Source organism: Ovis canadensis, chromosome 2 (genome assembly GCF_042477335.2).
Source record: "Ovis canadensis isolate MfBH-ARS-UI-01 breed Bighorn chromosome 2, ARS-UI_OviCan_v2, whole genome shotgun sequence".
Classification (NCBI taxonomy): Eukaryota; Metazoa; Chordata; class Mammalia; order Artiodactyla; family Bovidae; genus Ovis; species Ovis canadensis.
The window spans coordinates 133,441,110-133,458,168 of record NC_091246.1 but is presented as its reverse complement, the minus strand read 5'-3'; the positions used below and the strand labels follow the sequence as shown (position 1 = coordinate 133,458,168).

The following is a 17,059-nucleotide window of genomic DNA, read 5'->3' as shown; positions in this document are numbered from 1 at the left end:
TTTCACTGCTTGCTGTTTTAAAAGCTGGAATTCTTAAAATGGCATCTTCTTATTTCTTCTGTTCATTACAGCAACAGTTTCCAGTTTGCATGAAGAAGTTTAATTTTCATTACAGGTGAAACTGAGCTGCTGAATAGATCACATAAGATCTGAATGTTCACTTCATGGTCTCCTAGGCTGGAAGGCTGGCAGTGTTCAGATATCATCTCAGTATTATGTCTCTTAGAGAAAGAACAGTGAAAGCAATCTTGGATATAGGAAGCAACAGCTTGATTCCAAAATAACAACTCTGTTTCACTTGGAATGAGACGATTGCATTTTGGATAAAGTTGGGACTAACTTAAAAGTATTTCTGCTTTGTGATGAAGGCTGATGGAAAACATGCTAAAATGATATATTTTAAATTGCACTCAAACATTTTTTTAATGTTGAAATATTCCTTACTGCTACTGTCAGCTTGATGTAGCCCCGTTGGCAATGTTATTAGTATGGCTAATTGTTCCTGTCCATTAGATTACTCACATTTTTCTGGAGCAGCTTGCTAAATGAGGTCAGCTTTCTGGAACCCCTAAATCACCAATGAGAACCGGGATTAAAGGAACAAGCTTGGGAAGGGAGGTAGTCATCCAACGTGGCATCCGAATCAGAGGAAGAACAATGGAGTCACTAATGACAGTAATCAGAACACCACAGTGGAGCCAGGGTACAAGTGCCAACATGCTAGTCCCTAGAAATCGCTCCTGTCAGTCAGCACATCCAGACGGAGAGAAATGCCAAACTTTTTAGTGGCCTTACCAATGGACAGAATCATCTCTACGTCTTCTTCAGTGAGTTCCATTTATGAAACAGGAGACTAGTACACCAAAGGGGGCGAGGAAACAATTAGACCATCCAAAAAACATATCACAGTACAAATAGCATGTTCTTGAGTACAAGCAGTTCATCACTACTTTTTCCTGAAGAATTACTGAAATCATCTCAATTACATAACAATGATAGAATGCCACTTCTTAGATTCTTTAATCAAATCATTTCTCGCATATTCTAAGGGAATATCACTTTCTCTTCAGGATATGACTATTTTGCAGTAGAGAATGTTTCACTTCAGGTACAGATAGAAAAGGACTAAGAAAAAGGTAAAAAAAAAAAAAAGTATGTTCTTAGATATGTAGATAAACTAAGCTAGGATACTTGTTTGGGTCTTGTTTGTTAAGAATTAACTAAATCCCCTCCAAAAAAAATAGAAGAAAACACAAATTCATATAAAGGGATGGAAACCAAAACCAGAAATACAACTGTTGGTCTCTTCACAAACCTCACCCAACCCCAGCCTCATAGTCCAAGTAATGAAATATCAGTTAGGTTCATTCCTTAACTGCAAAGAGTTGGTGACTCCCTAAGCAAGATAAACAGACTAGAGAGTTTGTGTTAAACTAAACTTTTTAATTTTTTTCTACAAATAGAACTTAGTATTTTTTTTTACCTCAGCAAGTTAAGCAGTTGTTATCCTTAGGAATTATTTATACTTTTTAAAAAATCCCTTTAAGAAGAAATGCAACAACTGTTCAGATTTTTCAATACTATTTTATTGCAACTGGATGAGTGTTTTCTAAGTTGTGCATTACACCATAATATACAGGATTACAAACAAGATTACAGTACATATTGATTCCAGTGGTACCAGTATCACATCTCAAACAGCACGTATTCTGGACTGCATTTTACATGCAATAGCTATTGTTCTAATTATGAATTAAATGGTTTGAATTTATTTAAGCTACTGTACTAATTGACTACAATAGGTATAAAATCCCAACATTAACAACCTGATTAGATTTAGGCTCAGATTCATTACATGAATATAAGACAAACCACCATTTGTGTGACTATGTATAAAATCATGCATTTATATTTTCTGGAAACATCAATAGCTTCAGATTCTCTGTAAAATCATGGGATGCAAAGGAGTAAAAGACTAAAAAGAAACAGTGCAAATTGTATGTGATAGTCAAGCAGCTTTTGATTTAAAGAAGGGTATGTTGGCATTTGTTTATAATATGTATATACAAGCTTGTGCAAGTACTGAATTGATATGTTTTGATAGGGAATGCATCTCTTGTTTTTACTCATTCTCTTAAGAATTATGGATCTGGTTTTCATTTTCAGGAGAGAGGACGACTTTAAAGTGAAATGAACTGCTCAAATTGTGCAATTGTCTTTAACAATTAGAGAAGAAAGAAGTGCTAAGGCAACACAACAACTTTCTAAGCACTTTTCTGCTGGTTTAAATTAGTTAAATTATTTTGTATAAATTAGATATAATTTCTACTTTTCTGATATGTATAAAAATTGATGAAGCTGCATGGTTTTAAAATAGGAAATCCACATTATAAAAAGTCATTAAAAATTCTGTACAAAATCACAACAAAATAATTCAGCATGGGAAAGGTAACAAGTAGTAAAATGCTGGTTGAAAAATATATATTTATATATATTTTAATTGGCCCATTACTAGTTTAAAAATTGCATAGATCCTAATTATTGCTTGTGATTTTGTTATCCCGATCAGATAATTAATATGATCTGAATACAGCTGCACCAAATTTGTGGTGCATTTTTTTAACTTTACTGTTTTATTTTTTAAAATAGAAGAGCTATAGAAAATAATACATAAAGTGAACAGGAACTTTGATCCCCTGTTTCTACCAAAGGCAGTAACGACAATAAATACATATATCACTTGAAGCTTGGAGTATTTGCACTTTGCAGCAGTAATACTCAAAGGGCTGCCTCTTGTAAACACGACAGTCACTGTAAGCACAGTGGGTTCGTTTCCCAGGGACGGTGAAACTGACGTGCCTCTAATCGTGAAAGATGGCATTGAGCTGGGCACTCATGACTCGCTCATGATGTGAATGGCTATCGAAGGACATAATATTGTCTATAGGGATCTCACAGCGAGGGGCAGCGGCGCCCGAGAAGACTGATCCGTGGCTTTGGGCCCCTGCCAGGGTCGCTGCAGGATAGTGCATGGTAAAGGCATAATTTTTCTCAAACTCGGCGGACGGTTCGTGTTTGAAAGAGAAGTTGCCATTGATGCTGAGCGGCGGGCTGAGGGGTCCGTCAAAGGAAGGGCTGGTGCAATCAGTCAGAGGGCTCTCAAAGAAAGGTTCCAGCGCCGCGCTGTAGGCGTGAGGCGGCGGCTTGACGTGGAAGACATGGGAGCTGTCCATGGTGCCGTAGGGCGGGCTGGGCAGCCCCGGAGACTGGTAGGAGTAGGGGTGCACAGGGAAAGAAGCGCTGGCGGTCGGCAGGTGCGCAGGCATGTCCTGGTTCTGCTCAGGCAGAAAAGTTCGAGGATTGAGCTGCAGGCAGCCAGCAACCAGGTTGGTGGTGGGCTGGGATAAACCCTTGCAGAGCGTCTGTACAAAGGAGACCAGGTCAGGGCTTTTCCCTGAACGCAAGATCTCCGACAGAGCCCAGATGTAGTTTTTGGCCAAGCGCAGTGTCTCGATTTTGGACAGCTTCTGCGTCTTGGAGTAGCAGGGCACTACCTTGCGCAGGTTGTCCAGCGCTGCGTTCAGCCCGTGCATGCGGTTCCGCTCCCGGGCGTTGGCTTTCATGCGTCTCAGCTTAAAACGCTCGAGGCGCGCCTTCGTCATCTTCTTCTTTTTGGGGCCGCGTCTCTTAGGCTTTTGATCGTCGTCCTCCTCTTCCTCTTCCTCCTCCTCTTCCAGGTCCTCATCTTCCTCCTCGTCCTCTCCCCCGTTCCTCAGCGAGTCCTCTTCTGCGTTCATGGCTTCGAGGTCATCCTCCTTTTTGTCTGTCTCGTGCTCCTCGTCCTGAGAACTAAGACACTCATCTGTCCAGCTTGGAGGACCCTGGGGCTGAGGCTCTCCCATCAGCCCACTCTCGCTGTACGATTTGGTCATGTTTAGGTTTCCTACATTCAACAGGGGAGAGGGGAAAACAGAAAAGGAGAAAAACGCTACATTCAAAAACTACAAAGGCCTTCAGCTCTCACTAACCCTAGAGAAATGCATGGGAAAAGAACTACCAGCTGATTACAAAACGCATGCCCCCGAGGAAAAGTTAAATGCAGTTTTATAAGGGCCTGTGTGTGCCCGGCTGATACGTAGGAGACAGGACAGGGCTAAGTGTGAATAGGAGCTAAAATAAGAGTCATAAGTACACTTCTGGTGTATGTTTCCTTGTGATTGTGTGTTTATGGTGATTATCCGGTAGGATAATGTGTGTGAAAATGAGTGTGTATTTCGGCGACTTCATGTTTCTTTGCATGAGTTCAAAGTCACAACTCCACAAAAAAAGACGAGTTTGAAAATTGCAATTATGTTTCCATCTCGGTTCTGGCCTCCCCGCACTCGGCGATTAAAGTTGAAGATCCCTTACGTAATTTACTAACGCTGACAGTGATTTTTAAGAAGATTATACGGAGTGGAGATTGAAAAGCAAATGCATGGTGGAGAAAAAGTATTTTCCACAAAATTATTTCACCATCAACGAAGCATTTGGTAACAAAAGTGGGCGGGGGGTTTCCATCCCACCCTTGCCTTTCTTTTCTCACCTCCCATCCCGCTGACCCTCTGCTGAATTTCCACCTTGTATAAAAGCGCTTGCTACCGGGCCAGAACCCGGGGCGCGGCGCAGAGCGCTCCTCCGAGCGCCGGGGATCAGGTGCGAAAAGCTCCTCTCTAATAAACAGCCCATTGAAAGGGCCGCCCGCTCTTTATTGGGGCTTTTCAAAGTTCGCCTCAAACCTCCCTTTAAAAGACTGAATAATTATAATGGTCAGAGAATGGTAATGGCGAAGTTGCTGCTTCTTATAAGGAAAATAAAAAGCCTTTAGTTAGACAACTGAATTTCTGGCTCCTGCAGTGGCTGCTGGGGACTTGGCCGACTCTGGGACAGTAACAGGTAGCAGGAGTGGGTCCCTCTCTCTTTCTCCACATTTTATCCCCTCTCAACTAAACTACCTCTCAACTCGGTTTATTTTCTAGGGTGTGTATATTCAAAGTATCAATACCCCTTTCATTCACTGAAAAAATAATTTGCTATTCCCTATGTGCATAAAATACTTGTCTACAAAATAAATCTTGGTAACGTGGGCTTTTTTTTTTTTTTTTTTTTTTTGCCCTTATTGATAGAAGTGAAATACTGAAGTAGTTATCTGCTTTCAGAACTTTGAAATCACCACTAGGAAATAATCATAGAGTTATAGGACACTATATTTTTTGAAAATCCAAAGACGCTCCTATACTTTTTCCCCTCCAAAAAAACAAACAACAACAAAAAAAAGTAAAACGGATTTTTAAAAATTATTAGGCCTGCAGCGGGTATTTGAGTGATGCGACTCAAACTGTGTGCGTATTCGCCTTGCAATTATGAAAAGGAATGCCTGTCTCAACGCATACACGCGCTTACAGACGCACACATACAGAATATGTAGGTTCACCTTCAATTGCTTTTATTCCCAATAAAAATTAAAGGATTTAATTACCTGCAGTTGTTAGTAAGTCCTGAGCAGTGATGGTCTCATAACCCTGGGGCCTCTGGGCGCCGTGCCTTCTGCGTGGGGCGAATTCCTCGTGTCCCGGCAGCGCGGGCGCTCAGGTTATATAGCCGAGTTGGTGATGCTGAGCGCGGGCGGGGCCAGGAGCCTAGCGGGCGAGCAGGTTCCAAGCGCCCCGCGCCTGCGCACGCGCCGGGGTTCCGCGCTCCCTTCCCTGCCGCCCTCCTCCTCCCGCCCCCGCCCCTTCAGCCTCGCTCCTCTCCCACCCGCATCCGACTCCAGCTCCCCTCTCCCCCACCCCTACCCCCGCCCCATCTCCTTCCTCCCCGGCATGCGCCATATGGTCCTCCCAGTCCAGCCAAGAGCCGGGGACCACGTGACCTGCCCATTTGTATGCCGCGGAGCGCTCCATTCCGGCCCCTTTGTGGCCAGAAGAAAGTGGCCCATCTGTCGCCAGTTAGAGACTCCGCGGACCTGTTTTTACCCGCAGGAGAGATTAACCCTTTCAGGCGGCAGAAGGGAGAAGGGGCGCGCGGTGGGGGAAGAGACGGGGGGGAAGGAGTTGGAGAGAAGAGAGCGGGAAAGCGAACGCCGACTGGCTTTAGATCAGAGTGAGTGGCCCGCGTTGGGGCGGTAAGTAGGGCGAAGGTGAAAGAAGCAGAAGCGGAGACTCCTTTGGACTCCTCGCCCAGGCACTGGCTTCCTGGGCACTCCCTGCCCTCTCTAAGGTGTCAATTTCTTGGTTTCTCTCTCTTAGTAGACGCTTTGTTCGTTGGCACCAAAGGGTGGCTTCTCCCAGTCTCCACCAGCCCCTTAAGCAACATATACTCTGTATTAAAACAGCTTCATCTGTAAACGCAGCTGTGAGACTAGTCCCTAGCCTCCTTAACTGGGTCGCCCTCGCCCAGCCTTAACAGTAGAGAAAATTTGGTACTGGTCACTCTCCTTCACCATGCGTGCAACCCGGCCCTCGTGGCCCTCGTCTACCCTTGTCCCTGGAGACTCCTCACTCCGTCCATATACCTCTCTTGCCTGTAGTCCTTGTCCTCAGATCGCGCTGGTCCTTGGCTTCAGTGGCCTGCGCAGCTCTCTTGCATGAAAGCTAGAGGACTTCTCTGAGGCTAAGATTCTGCCGTTTAACCAAGGTCATTGGATGGATGTAAAGTGTGCCCTCGCCCTGGCTCCCGGCTACAGCTGCCTTGTCCCCGTTAGTCCCCACTGGCAGGCTTGTAAATAGGAACTTGGTTGAGACAAGCCTTCTCAAAGGGAGGATGCAAAGGGCCTATTCTAAAGGGATCTTTTTCACTCCTCTTTCTAGAAAGGGCATTAGTACAACTCTGGGAAGAGCTGATGGCTACTTTTCCAGACCTTAAAGACTCTGATGTGACTCTCTACCTTGCAGTTCAAGCAAAAACCAGAGCTTCTTAATTCTAAAGGAGCCATATTTGTGTTTAAGTGGTGATTCTTTATTCACCCGTGTCCACCAAGGCACGTTTCAGAATTATATATATGTGTGTGTTGGCTGTATCTCTTCCCTGTCCACTCTCCACCAGACTCTCCTCTAATCCTCCATTAGCTAACCCCTTATCCCCTCCCAGACCCGTGTCCTCTTACAATGAATGCTGTGAACTTGAATTGCTTATTTAAAGGCAATTGCTCTAAAAGCCCCTTGAGTTTGCAAACAGTGTCAGGCTGAGCCGCTGGGGTTGGGTGCATCTGGGGACCGAAGGGGGGATGTGGTGGGGAGGGGCAGAGGGTCCTAAGATTACTGCTGGTGTCTAGAAGGCTGCGGTGCAGACTGAAAGAGGAATAAAGGTATGGGAGATCTCCTTGCCCAAAGCCTAGCATGACCCATGCTGAGCTTCCACGGCAAAACCGTACAGTTTTGGCTTTTGCCTTGACTCATAAGTGTACCAGGATCGCAGAAGAAGATAGAAGAATTCACCCAGGAGCCTAGTCTTGGTATTTACCCTGTACAGTCTTTACCTTAAGTGATGGGTTAAAACTTGAGGACCATCTGAGTAACAGCCTGCCCGGGCCGGTCCCCAACTTGGAGGTCCCAGGACACGCGCGGGCGGACCAAGTGTTGCCATTCTCCCAGCAGTTGCCCCGACAGCCTAGCCCACCGTGCCGGCGGGGACGTGATCTGGCCCTCATTTCTCAGTCTTGGGGGAGCTTCAGAGGGGGTGCTGGGGGCGAGAGGGAAGAGGGCTTCAGCTACGCAGAAGGCCTGCGGATGGCCTAGGGGGTCCCCCACCCAGAAGGCAACTTCCTCCGTTTGGGACACCCTGTGGCGTACAGGAGATTCTTGGTGGGGCCAGATGTTCCTGGGCAGGCAAGGAAGGGTATGTCGCCAGCCGAGAGACTCCGGTGCGGGAATTAACTAGACTCCTTCCCTCCTGCTCTTGATAGATTCACCCTTAATCCCAATCTCAGTGAACCTCCGGGCGCCCTGGGCCGCCCCGCCTGCGCGCGGGGAACGTCCACCCGCGGTGCGCCTCGCGGTGGAGATTGCCCACCCCCCTTACCCCGACTCCGTCCCCCTACCCGCCCCTGGAGACTGCAGGCCAGCAGTCAGATCTGGAAGGGAAGAGGCCTGGATTGAGTTGCCTTTTGTTGGGAGGGGAAGGGGAGGGAGGGAGAAATTGGGGCGAGAGAACAGTGGCAGCCGCAACGCTCAGAGAGGATTGACTGCTGGCGTGGCTGGCTTAGCACCGTGGAAGAGTCGCGGTCCCGTCCTGCCTCCGTATTTTCTTCTCCCTCTTTTGAACTTTCTTTCGACGGCTGCACACTGTCCCCCTCCCGAGCCTCTAAATCCTCTCCTTGTCCCTCCGTCCCCACCGCCCGTTAGCGGTAAACCTTCCAGCTCCCGTCCCCACTGGGCGCTGCAGGCCGCCGAGCGGCACGCGAACCGCACGCGCGGGCCACAAAAGCCGCTTTCATGACTCACTGCCCTCGAGCAATGCCCCGAATCTGTCGCCCCCCACCCCCAGCCCCGGGCCCTCGCTCGGAGCGCGCGGCGCGGCCCGGGCGGTCCCGGCCGTTACAGCGGCTGCCAGAGCGCGGGCGGGAAGGGAGCGCGCGGCGGCGAGGGGAGTGGGGCCTGGGCCGGCAGGCTGGGGCGGGGGCAGGCGTGCGGCGCCGCGTGTGGAGGTGTGGGGGGAGGAGACGGGGGGTGGAGGCGGAGGCCGGGACTTAGGGGCCGGGAAGCGTGTAGCTGGCGGGGAAGGGGGTGGTGCGGCGCATTCGCAGGGCTAAGATAAAGAGCTGGGGCCGGGCTGGCGTCCCCGGCGGTGACCTGTTTCTCGGGGAAACAGATGCTCACTCTAGCAAAGGGAGGTCTGCGTTCAATGCAAGTATTACGTACGACCCGGGCGGCCCCACCGACCTCCAGCGGCGCCCGCGCCCTCTCCCCACCCCTCCCAGGAGAGGGGTGTGCCGGCCTGGGCACGTTCGAGGCGCGGGAGGCGGTGAGCGGAGAGCCAGACAGCACGGTCCGCTGGAAGACCGAGAGCTGCAGGTCCTCATAGGCCGCGTGGCTTAGAAGCCCTTGGGAGGCCTTAGGGGTTCTGCCCAGATCGCGGGCTCAGCGCGGGGTTTGCGCCTTCGCCTCCTGGGAGGCCACTGTGCGCCCGGATCCTGGCCAGAGGCTGGAGCTGCCCGGGCTCGACAGGCGGGCGGCGGGGGAGAGCCGGGAGCAAGAGAGTAGCTATTAAAATGCCTCGCCGTCGCCCCGAGCGCAAAACCCGTCCTCCCCAAATCTCCTGGGCTTGCGGCATAATCTTAATTAAGATAATTGATTCATATTGCACCTGCGAGAACGGGGGGAAAAATTGATTCCGACCCCCAACCCCACAAATCGCTTAGAGCTATTGGATAGAGCTCGACGCGGCTGTGATTTGGGGAGTGATTTAGCACCACACTTCCCCAACTCTGTCCGCCTGGGCTCTTTTATTTATTATTTACGAGCTCCTAATCCCTCCAGGGCGTAGGCCGCTCTCCTCACGGCGCCTACAGACCCCGAGGGACTTCATCTTTGATTCCCAGGCAGGAGTGAGGGGCTTTCCTTAAAGCATCCATCCAGCACTCATATCACCAATGCAAAATCAACTCAGCTCCAAGTACTGGCTGGAGCGGGTTACTGACACAATTGCCCAAGGTCTGGTGTGTCAGATGGGCTGTGTGTGTGCCTGTGTGAGTGTGCTTAAGTGTACAGTGTATGTGACTGAGTGTACAAAAGAATATGTGTGAATGTGCATATGAGCCTATGTGATCGTTAATATCTGTGATTTGTCTGTGAATGTGTGAGTTATGTGAGGGGGTGAGTGTGCACGAGTGAGTCTGTGTTCGTGGGTGCTCGGGCTCTCAGGTGAGGACCATAAACAGAGGGGACTCACACCTGTTTCAGCTGGATTGAGAAACAGCACGCTGTCTAAAGGGGACTACAATGGGCTGGGTAACCAACAAACGGCCGGGTGTTTGCCAACCTTCGCCTTAGCAGAGAGCAACAGGCCAACACAAATCGCCTGGTAGTTGGTGTCACTGCTTGAGTGGGCAGCAGAGACACACCGATGGCGCTTGAGCTTCTCTTGAACAATGCTGCTGCAGGGGTTTGGGGGCGATCTGACAAGTTCCCCAAACCAGGACAAGCCTGGCAAGCCTGGTTTAGAGCCCCAGACAGCTCGCAGGAAAAGTGGCTTCCTCAGGGTATCAGCACCGTGGACAATTCCTACTTACGAAACTCACAGTATTAAGGTTCAGGAAAAGGACTCCCCACTTCCAGTGGCTTTCGCTTTTTCTTGTTTGCTTTCTTTCACAAAACCACTGACTCCCACATCCCGAAATTTTAATCAGAGAGCCCTGTTAATCTGAATTTAATTAGCAACCTCCTTTTCAGGATAAGTTTCCTAGAAAACTAGATATCCAGGTTTAGGGGAGAGGGAAGTTTAAACTATAATTTGAACTAGCGAGTCTGAAACAAAGAAACTGTACATTGAATAACTTTCATAAAGGGAGTCATTGTTCTAATATTTGCACTTATCTGGCACATCGCATCTAAACAAAAATGAGTTCATTTTTTGTCCACAGAAACAAAAAATATAAAAACGATTTTACTTTTGTTATATTGAGTATACATTTTGTTGGTAATAGAAATCTCTCTCCATTCCCATCATCCTATCACCTGTCCAGTTATTTCATACTATAAACATTTCTATTAAATTAGTGGGGAAATAAACCAAAGCTAAATGGAATATTTGCTCAGATTTGGTGAGCCACACAATTATCTAAATCATACCAGACTTAGAATATTGCACGAATACACCACATCCAAAATAACTGGAACAAATCCTGTAGAGAAGAGCAAGCACCTTTGGTAATTCAAATACCTTAGAAATGTATACCATACACCTCTCCCGATTATGGATGTAATTTTCAAATGTTATGAGCAATCAGAATCCTTATTAAATATTATTCAGACTTTGTTGAAATGGAAAACATAATTATTTTTAATTCAAGAATTTATCCCTAGAGGCTCATCTTTTTAAAATAACATGTTTTTCCTCTTTCACAAATACATTTTCACATAAATTAAATATTGATAATTTGACCTTTTATGTCTTTAACTAATCAAAGGGGGAAAATTCCAAATGTAGATCTCAGAGTTTGGCCCTGGTGGGTCTTTCCGCTTGAGTAGGCACTGAGATTAAAGGAGTTGAACTTCCTCTTTCACTGCTCTCTCCTTGCACTAATTGCTTATGCAAAAAATGCAGATTTGTATTAATTAGTAACTCCACTGATTAGTTCTGTGGTATTTTCACATAATAAATCATGCTGCAGACATGAATTTTGGCACATCACCCAGTAGAGGCTCAGGCTGCAATACAGATTTCATATTAAAATAAAATCTCTAACTAAACCCACCTTTCTGATGCAGGTACCATGAGCAGCCACCTGCTGGGAGCACCTGCCATGGGAAATTACTTTCACTCAGTGACAAGCCACTTTTGGAGCCCAAATAGGACAATCTGATTATGAGGTTAGGTTCTAATAACAAATAAACAAGTAAATAAACACACAAATGCACACCTAAATGACACAAATGTGCCTAGTGTGAAAGTCACTCAGTCATGTCCAACTCTTTGTGATTCCATGGACTACACCAGCCATGGGATTCTCCAGGCCAGAATACTGGAGTGGGTAGCTGTTCCCTTCTCCAGGGCATTTTCCCAACCCAGGGATCGAACCCAGGTCTGCACATTGCAGGCGGATTCTTTACCATCTTAGCCACCAGAGAAGCCTAGAAATTTTGCAGACAATGATGTTATAATAAAGAATCTTCTTGTAATTGGACCAGATTTTTAAGACAACTTCCCAGGTTATGAATGCACACTTCAGTCTATTTCCCTCTTGTGAGGTCTTTTCTCCTTTGTGAGATGGTCTGGTAGCTTGAGATTCTTTCATCACTCATCCTCTGACTCATCTCCCTAGGCAAGCAAGCTTGTTCAGGAAGTAAAAGAGGGACAGAAAAGCATCTGAGGAAGAGGTGTGAATGCCAAGAGCCATCTCGAAGGGAACTGGCCACCCCTGCGATCCCAGCATATGGTGAGAAGCTATGAGGTCAGATACCCACAGCTGTCTGATATGAGACAAACTCTCCACTCTCCATGGGTAACTATATGAGCTTCTACGCAACTTTTCCTTGAAAACTGTTTAATTTGATGAGGCAGGTTACAGTCAATATTGCCAAGATTATAAATTAGACCCAGGTGTCTCCTGTGTTCCCCACCAACCCTTTATATTCCCTTGTTTTCTAGCCATTGGTGACACCTTTCCAAGTCCCTGCAGGTGTTCTCAGCATGTTTATGCTCTTTCCTGGTCCATGCCTACTGTTGATAAATATCCATGAGTTCATGCTTCTTAAGAACTTAGAGAAATGCTTAATCTGATGCCCTACCAGGAGTGCCTGCAAAGTCACAGGGCACAAATAAACCGGAACGAGTGCTTAATGTTCACATTCAGAGATGAGTAAAGGCTAAGGGAGGTGTATTTTGGATGGAGACTGGGGCCACATGCTCTGCTGCAGTCGTGCTATGCAGGTAACAGTCTGCCTACCTTCCTGATTTTTCCTGAGGCAACGGTAAGTGTGGCTGGGGGTGAGAAGGGTACAGCCTCTAGGGAGGCTGTCTCTAACCATTGTCTACTGAACCTTTCAGGTGCTTTGTTGTTGAGAGGAAAAGGGCTGCATTTTGTGGTCTTTTTATCTGTTTATCTTGGATGTGAATAATTTCTTTAAGGAACTAAATTTTAAAAGGTCAAGAGAACAGATCTAATCTAAAGCAGCCCTCTATTAATTCAAATATGCCTTTTTCTCCTTTGAATTCACTCTTGAATCCCACTTCATATGGCTTGATATGGACGAGATTTATCACGTCTGATGAGAAAACCATCCATTGTGTCACGTTAGTCCACAAGGCTATGTGGAGAGCCAGAGCTAAGCATAAGCAAAGGCTCTAAAGTTGCTATAAAGTAGCTTTTCTCCTCATTCCCTTCATTTCAGAATCTGCCTGTTTCACTGAGTAAAACATGTATTCATCAAATCTATATTGTACTAAAATATCCATCAAATCTATATTGTACTGTCCTACTATGTACCAGGCACTGCTAAGTACCAGATGTACATGGGTAAAGAGAAACAGACATTACTCTCTGCTTTCTCAAAGCCTTCTATCTGGTGAAAGAGAGGTGCTTTAATAAGATTCACTCACAAGTTCCCAGGTGGCTCAGTGGTAAAGACTCAGCCTGCCAATGCAGGAGATACAGCAGACACAGGTTCAATCCCTGGGTGGGGAAGATTCCCTGGAAGAGGAAATGGCAACCCACTCCAGTATTCTTGACTGGAAAATTCCATGGACAGAGGAGCCTGATGGGCTACAGTCCATGGGGTTGCAAACAGTTGGCCACGACTGAGCATGTGTATACCCCCATCTTATTTGAGATTAGTATAGGGAAGGAAAATAAAACACATCAATCCAAAATTACTGAGGACAAAGGAACTCAACAAAGTCTGAAGTGGGAGGGTTCCCGAGGAAGTAGAGTTCTAAGGTAATGAGAAGAGTGTTACCCAGTGATACAGGAAATGAAGTAGATAAATTATTCTACATCATAGAAATAACTTTCCCATAAAAAGCACACTATTCAAGAATTACACTGAAGTGTGTTCTTCTTGAGGGGTTCAATTTGTTTTGCATCTGGATATATCTAGTTCAAAATAAGTAATCCTTATTGAACATGACCCTATGTTAGCCTTTGATGAAGAATTGAAGACATTTGTTTTCATTTGGGAAAACTGTCATATTTAGTTATAACTGCATTCAAATGGGTATATCTTTCCTTTTCTCCTTTGACTTTAGCTTCTCTTCTTTTCTCAGCTATTTGTAAGGCCTCCTCAGACATTTGCATTTCTTCTTCTTGGGGATGGTCTTGATAACCGCCTGCTGTACAATGTCACAACCTCCATCCATCATTCGTCAGGCACTCTATCAGATCTGATCCATGAATCTATTGTCCCTTCATTTGTATAATCGTTTAAGTTGTACCTGAATGGTGTGGTGGTTTTCCCTACTTTCTTCAGTTTAAGTCTGAATTTGGTAATAAGAAGTTCATGATCTGAGCCACAGTCAGCTTCTGCTCTTGGTTTTGCTGACTGTTATAGACCTGTATAGAGCTGCATCCATCTTTGGCTGCAAAACATATAATCAATCTGATTTTGATATTGACCATCTGGTGATGTCCATGTGTAGAGTTTTGTCTTGTGTTGTTGGAAGAGGGTGTGTGCTATGGCCAATGTGTTCTCTTGGCAAAACTCTGTTAGATTTGACCTGCTTTATTTTGTACTCCAAGGCCAAATTTTCCTGTTATTCCAGGTATCTCTTGACTTCCTACTTTTGCATTCCAGTCCCCTATAATGAAAAGGACATCTTTTTTGGGTGTTAGTTCTAGAAGATCTTGGAGGTCTTCATAGAACCATTCAACTTCAGCTTCTTCTGTATTACTGGTTGGGGCATAGACTTGGATTACTGTGATATTGAATGGGGTTTGCCTTGGAAACAAACAAATCATTCTATCATTTTTTGAGATTGCCTCCAAGTAATGCATTTTGGACTCTTTTGTTGACCATGATGGCTACTCCATTTCATCTCAGGGATTCTTGCCCACAGTAGTAGACAAAATGGTCATCTGAGTTAAATTCCCCCATTCCAATCCATTTTAGTTCACTGATTCCTAAAATGTCAATGTTCACTCTTGCTATCTCCCATTTGACCAGTTTCAATTTGCCTTGATTCATGGACCTAACATTCCAGGTTCCTATGCAATACTGTTCTTTACAGTTTCGGACTTTACTTCCATCCCCAGTCACATTCACAACTGGGTGTTGTTTTTTCTTTGGCTCCATTTCTTCATTTTTTCTGGAGTTATTTCTCCACTGATCTCTAGTAACATATGGGGCACCTACTGACCTGGGGAGTTCATCTTTCAATGTACTATCTTTTTGCCTTTTCATATACTGTTCATGGGGTTCTCAAGGCAAGAATACTGAAGTGGTCTGCTATTCCCTTCTCCAGTGGACCATGTTTTGTCAGAACTCTCCACCATGACCTGTCCGTCTTGGGTAGCCCTCCATGGCATGGCTCATGATTTAATTGAGTTAGACAAGGCTAAAAAGCCTCTTGATGAAAGTGAAAGAGGAGAGTGAAAAAGTTGGCTTAAAGCTCAACATTCAGAAAACGAAGATCATGGCATCTAGTCCCATCACTTCATGGGAAATAGATGGGGAAACAGTGGAAACAGTGTCAGACTTTATTTTTTGGGCTCCAAAATCACTGCAGTTGGTGACTGCAGCCATGGAATTAAAAGACGCTTTCTCCTTGGAAGAAAAGTTATGACCAACCTAGATAGCATATTCAAAAGCAGAGACATTACTTTGCCGACTAAGGTCCGCCTAGTCAAGGCTATGGTTTTTCCTGTGGTCGTGTATGGATGTGAGAGTTGGACTGTGAAGAAGGCCGAGCGCCAAAGAATTGATGCGTTTGAACTGTGGTGTTGGAGAAGACTCTTGCGAGTCCCTTGGACTGCAAGGAGATCCACCCAGTCCATTCTGAAGGAGATCAACCCTGGGTTTCTTTGGAAGGAATGATGCTAAAGCTGAAGCTCCAGTACTTTGGCCACGTCATGTGAAGAGTTGACTCATTGGAAAAGACTTTGATGCTGGGAGGGATTGAGGGCAGGAGGAGAAGAGGACGACAGAGGATGAGATGGCTGGATGGCATCACTGACTTGATGGACGTGAATCTGGGTGAACTCAGGGAGTTGGTGATGGACAGGGAGGCCTGGCGTGCTGTGATTCATGGGGTCGCAAAGAGTCGGACACAACTGAGCAACTGAACTGAACTGTGGTGCATGTAATCAGTTTGGTTAGTTTTCTGTGATTCTGGTTTTCACACAATTCCTAATGGGAGAGACTGACTGAGGGGGAAACTGGGTCTTGTTCTGATGGGTGGGGCCATGCTCAGTAAATCTTTGATCCAATCTTCTGTTGATGGGCGGGGCTGTGCTCCCTCCCTGTTGTTTGACCTGAGGCCACACTATGGTGGAGGTAATGAAGATAACGGTGACCTCCTTCAAAGGGTCCCTTGTGGAACTGCTGCACTTAGTGTTGCCAACCCTGCAGCAGGCCACTGCTGACCCTGCCTCCACTGAGACCCCTGAGCACTCACGGGCAAGTCTGAATCGGTCTCAGTTGGCATCACTGCTCCTTTCTTTTGGGTCCTGGCGCACAAAGGTTTTGCCCTTCAAGAGTCTGTTTCCCTAGTCCTGTGTAAGTTCTGGTGGCTCTATGGTGGGGTTAATGGCGACCTCCTCCAAGAGGGCTTATGCCGTACCCAGGTCTGCTGCACACAGAGCCCCTGGGCCTAAAGCAGGCCACTGTTGACCTGTACCTCCACAGAAGATACTGAAACACAGTTCTGGCCCAGTCTCCATGGGGTCTCTGGGTCCTGGTGCAAAAAAGTTTTGTTGGAACCCTCCGAGTGTCTCTGGAGGGTATGGGGTTGATTCTAAATGTGATTTCACCCATCCTACCGTCTTGCTGGGGCTTCTCCTTTGCCCTGGGATGTGGAGTATGTTTTTTTTTGGGGGGGGGGGTTGCGGGGAGTTCAACATTCTCCTGCCAAAAGTTGTTCATCGTCAAGTTGTGATTTCGGAGTTCTCACAGGAGAAGATGAGCGCATATTCTTCTACTCCGCTATCTTGTCAATAATGAATGCAGAGTTCCAAAAAATAGCAAGGAGAGATAAGATAGCCTTCCTCAGTGATCAATGCAAAAAAATAGAGGAAAAATATAGAACTGGAAAAACTAGAGATCTCTTCAAGAAAACTAGAGCAATGAAGAGAATAGTTCATGCAAAGATGGGCACAATAAACGACAGAAATGGTATGGACCTATAGAAGCAGATGATAAGCAATGGCACC

The 17,059-nt window shown here is 46.2% G+C and overlaps 1 protein-coding gene across 1 annotated transcript; it reads right to left on the bottom strand.

Moving 5' to 3' along the window:
• Positions 1–2,861: 2,861 nt before the first annotated feature.
• On the bottom strand, positions 2,862–3,932 carry NEUROD1 (neuronal differentiation 1). Its single transcript, XM_069579444.1, has one exon. It carries the CDS (start codon positions 3,930–3,932, stop codon positions 2,862–2,864), a length of 1,071 nt encoding a protein of 356 aa, XP_069435545.1.
• Positions 3,933–17,059: the final 13,127 nt, after the last annotated feature.

Bases quoted from the DNA above. Each gene is read 5' to 3' on its own strand.
- NEUROD1 (XM_069579444.1), bottom strand. From the start codon at position 3,932: ATGACCAAATCGTACAGCGAGAGTGGGCTGATGGGAGAGCCTCAGCCC.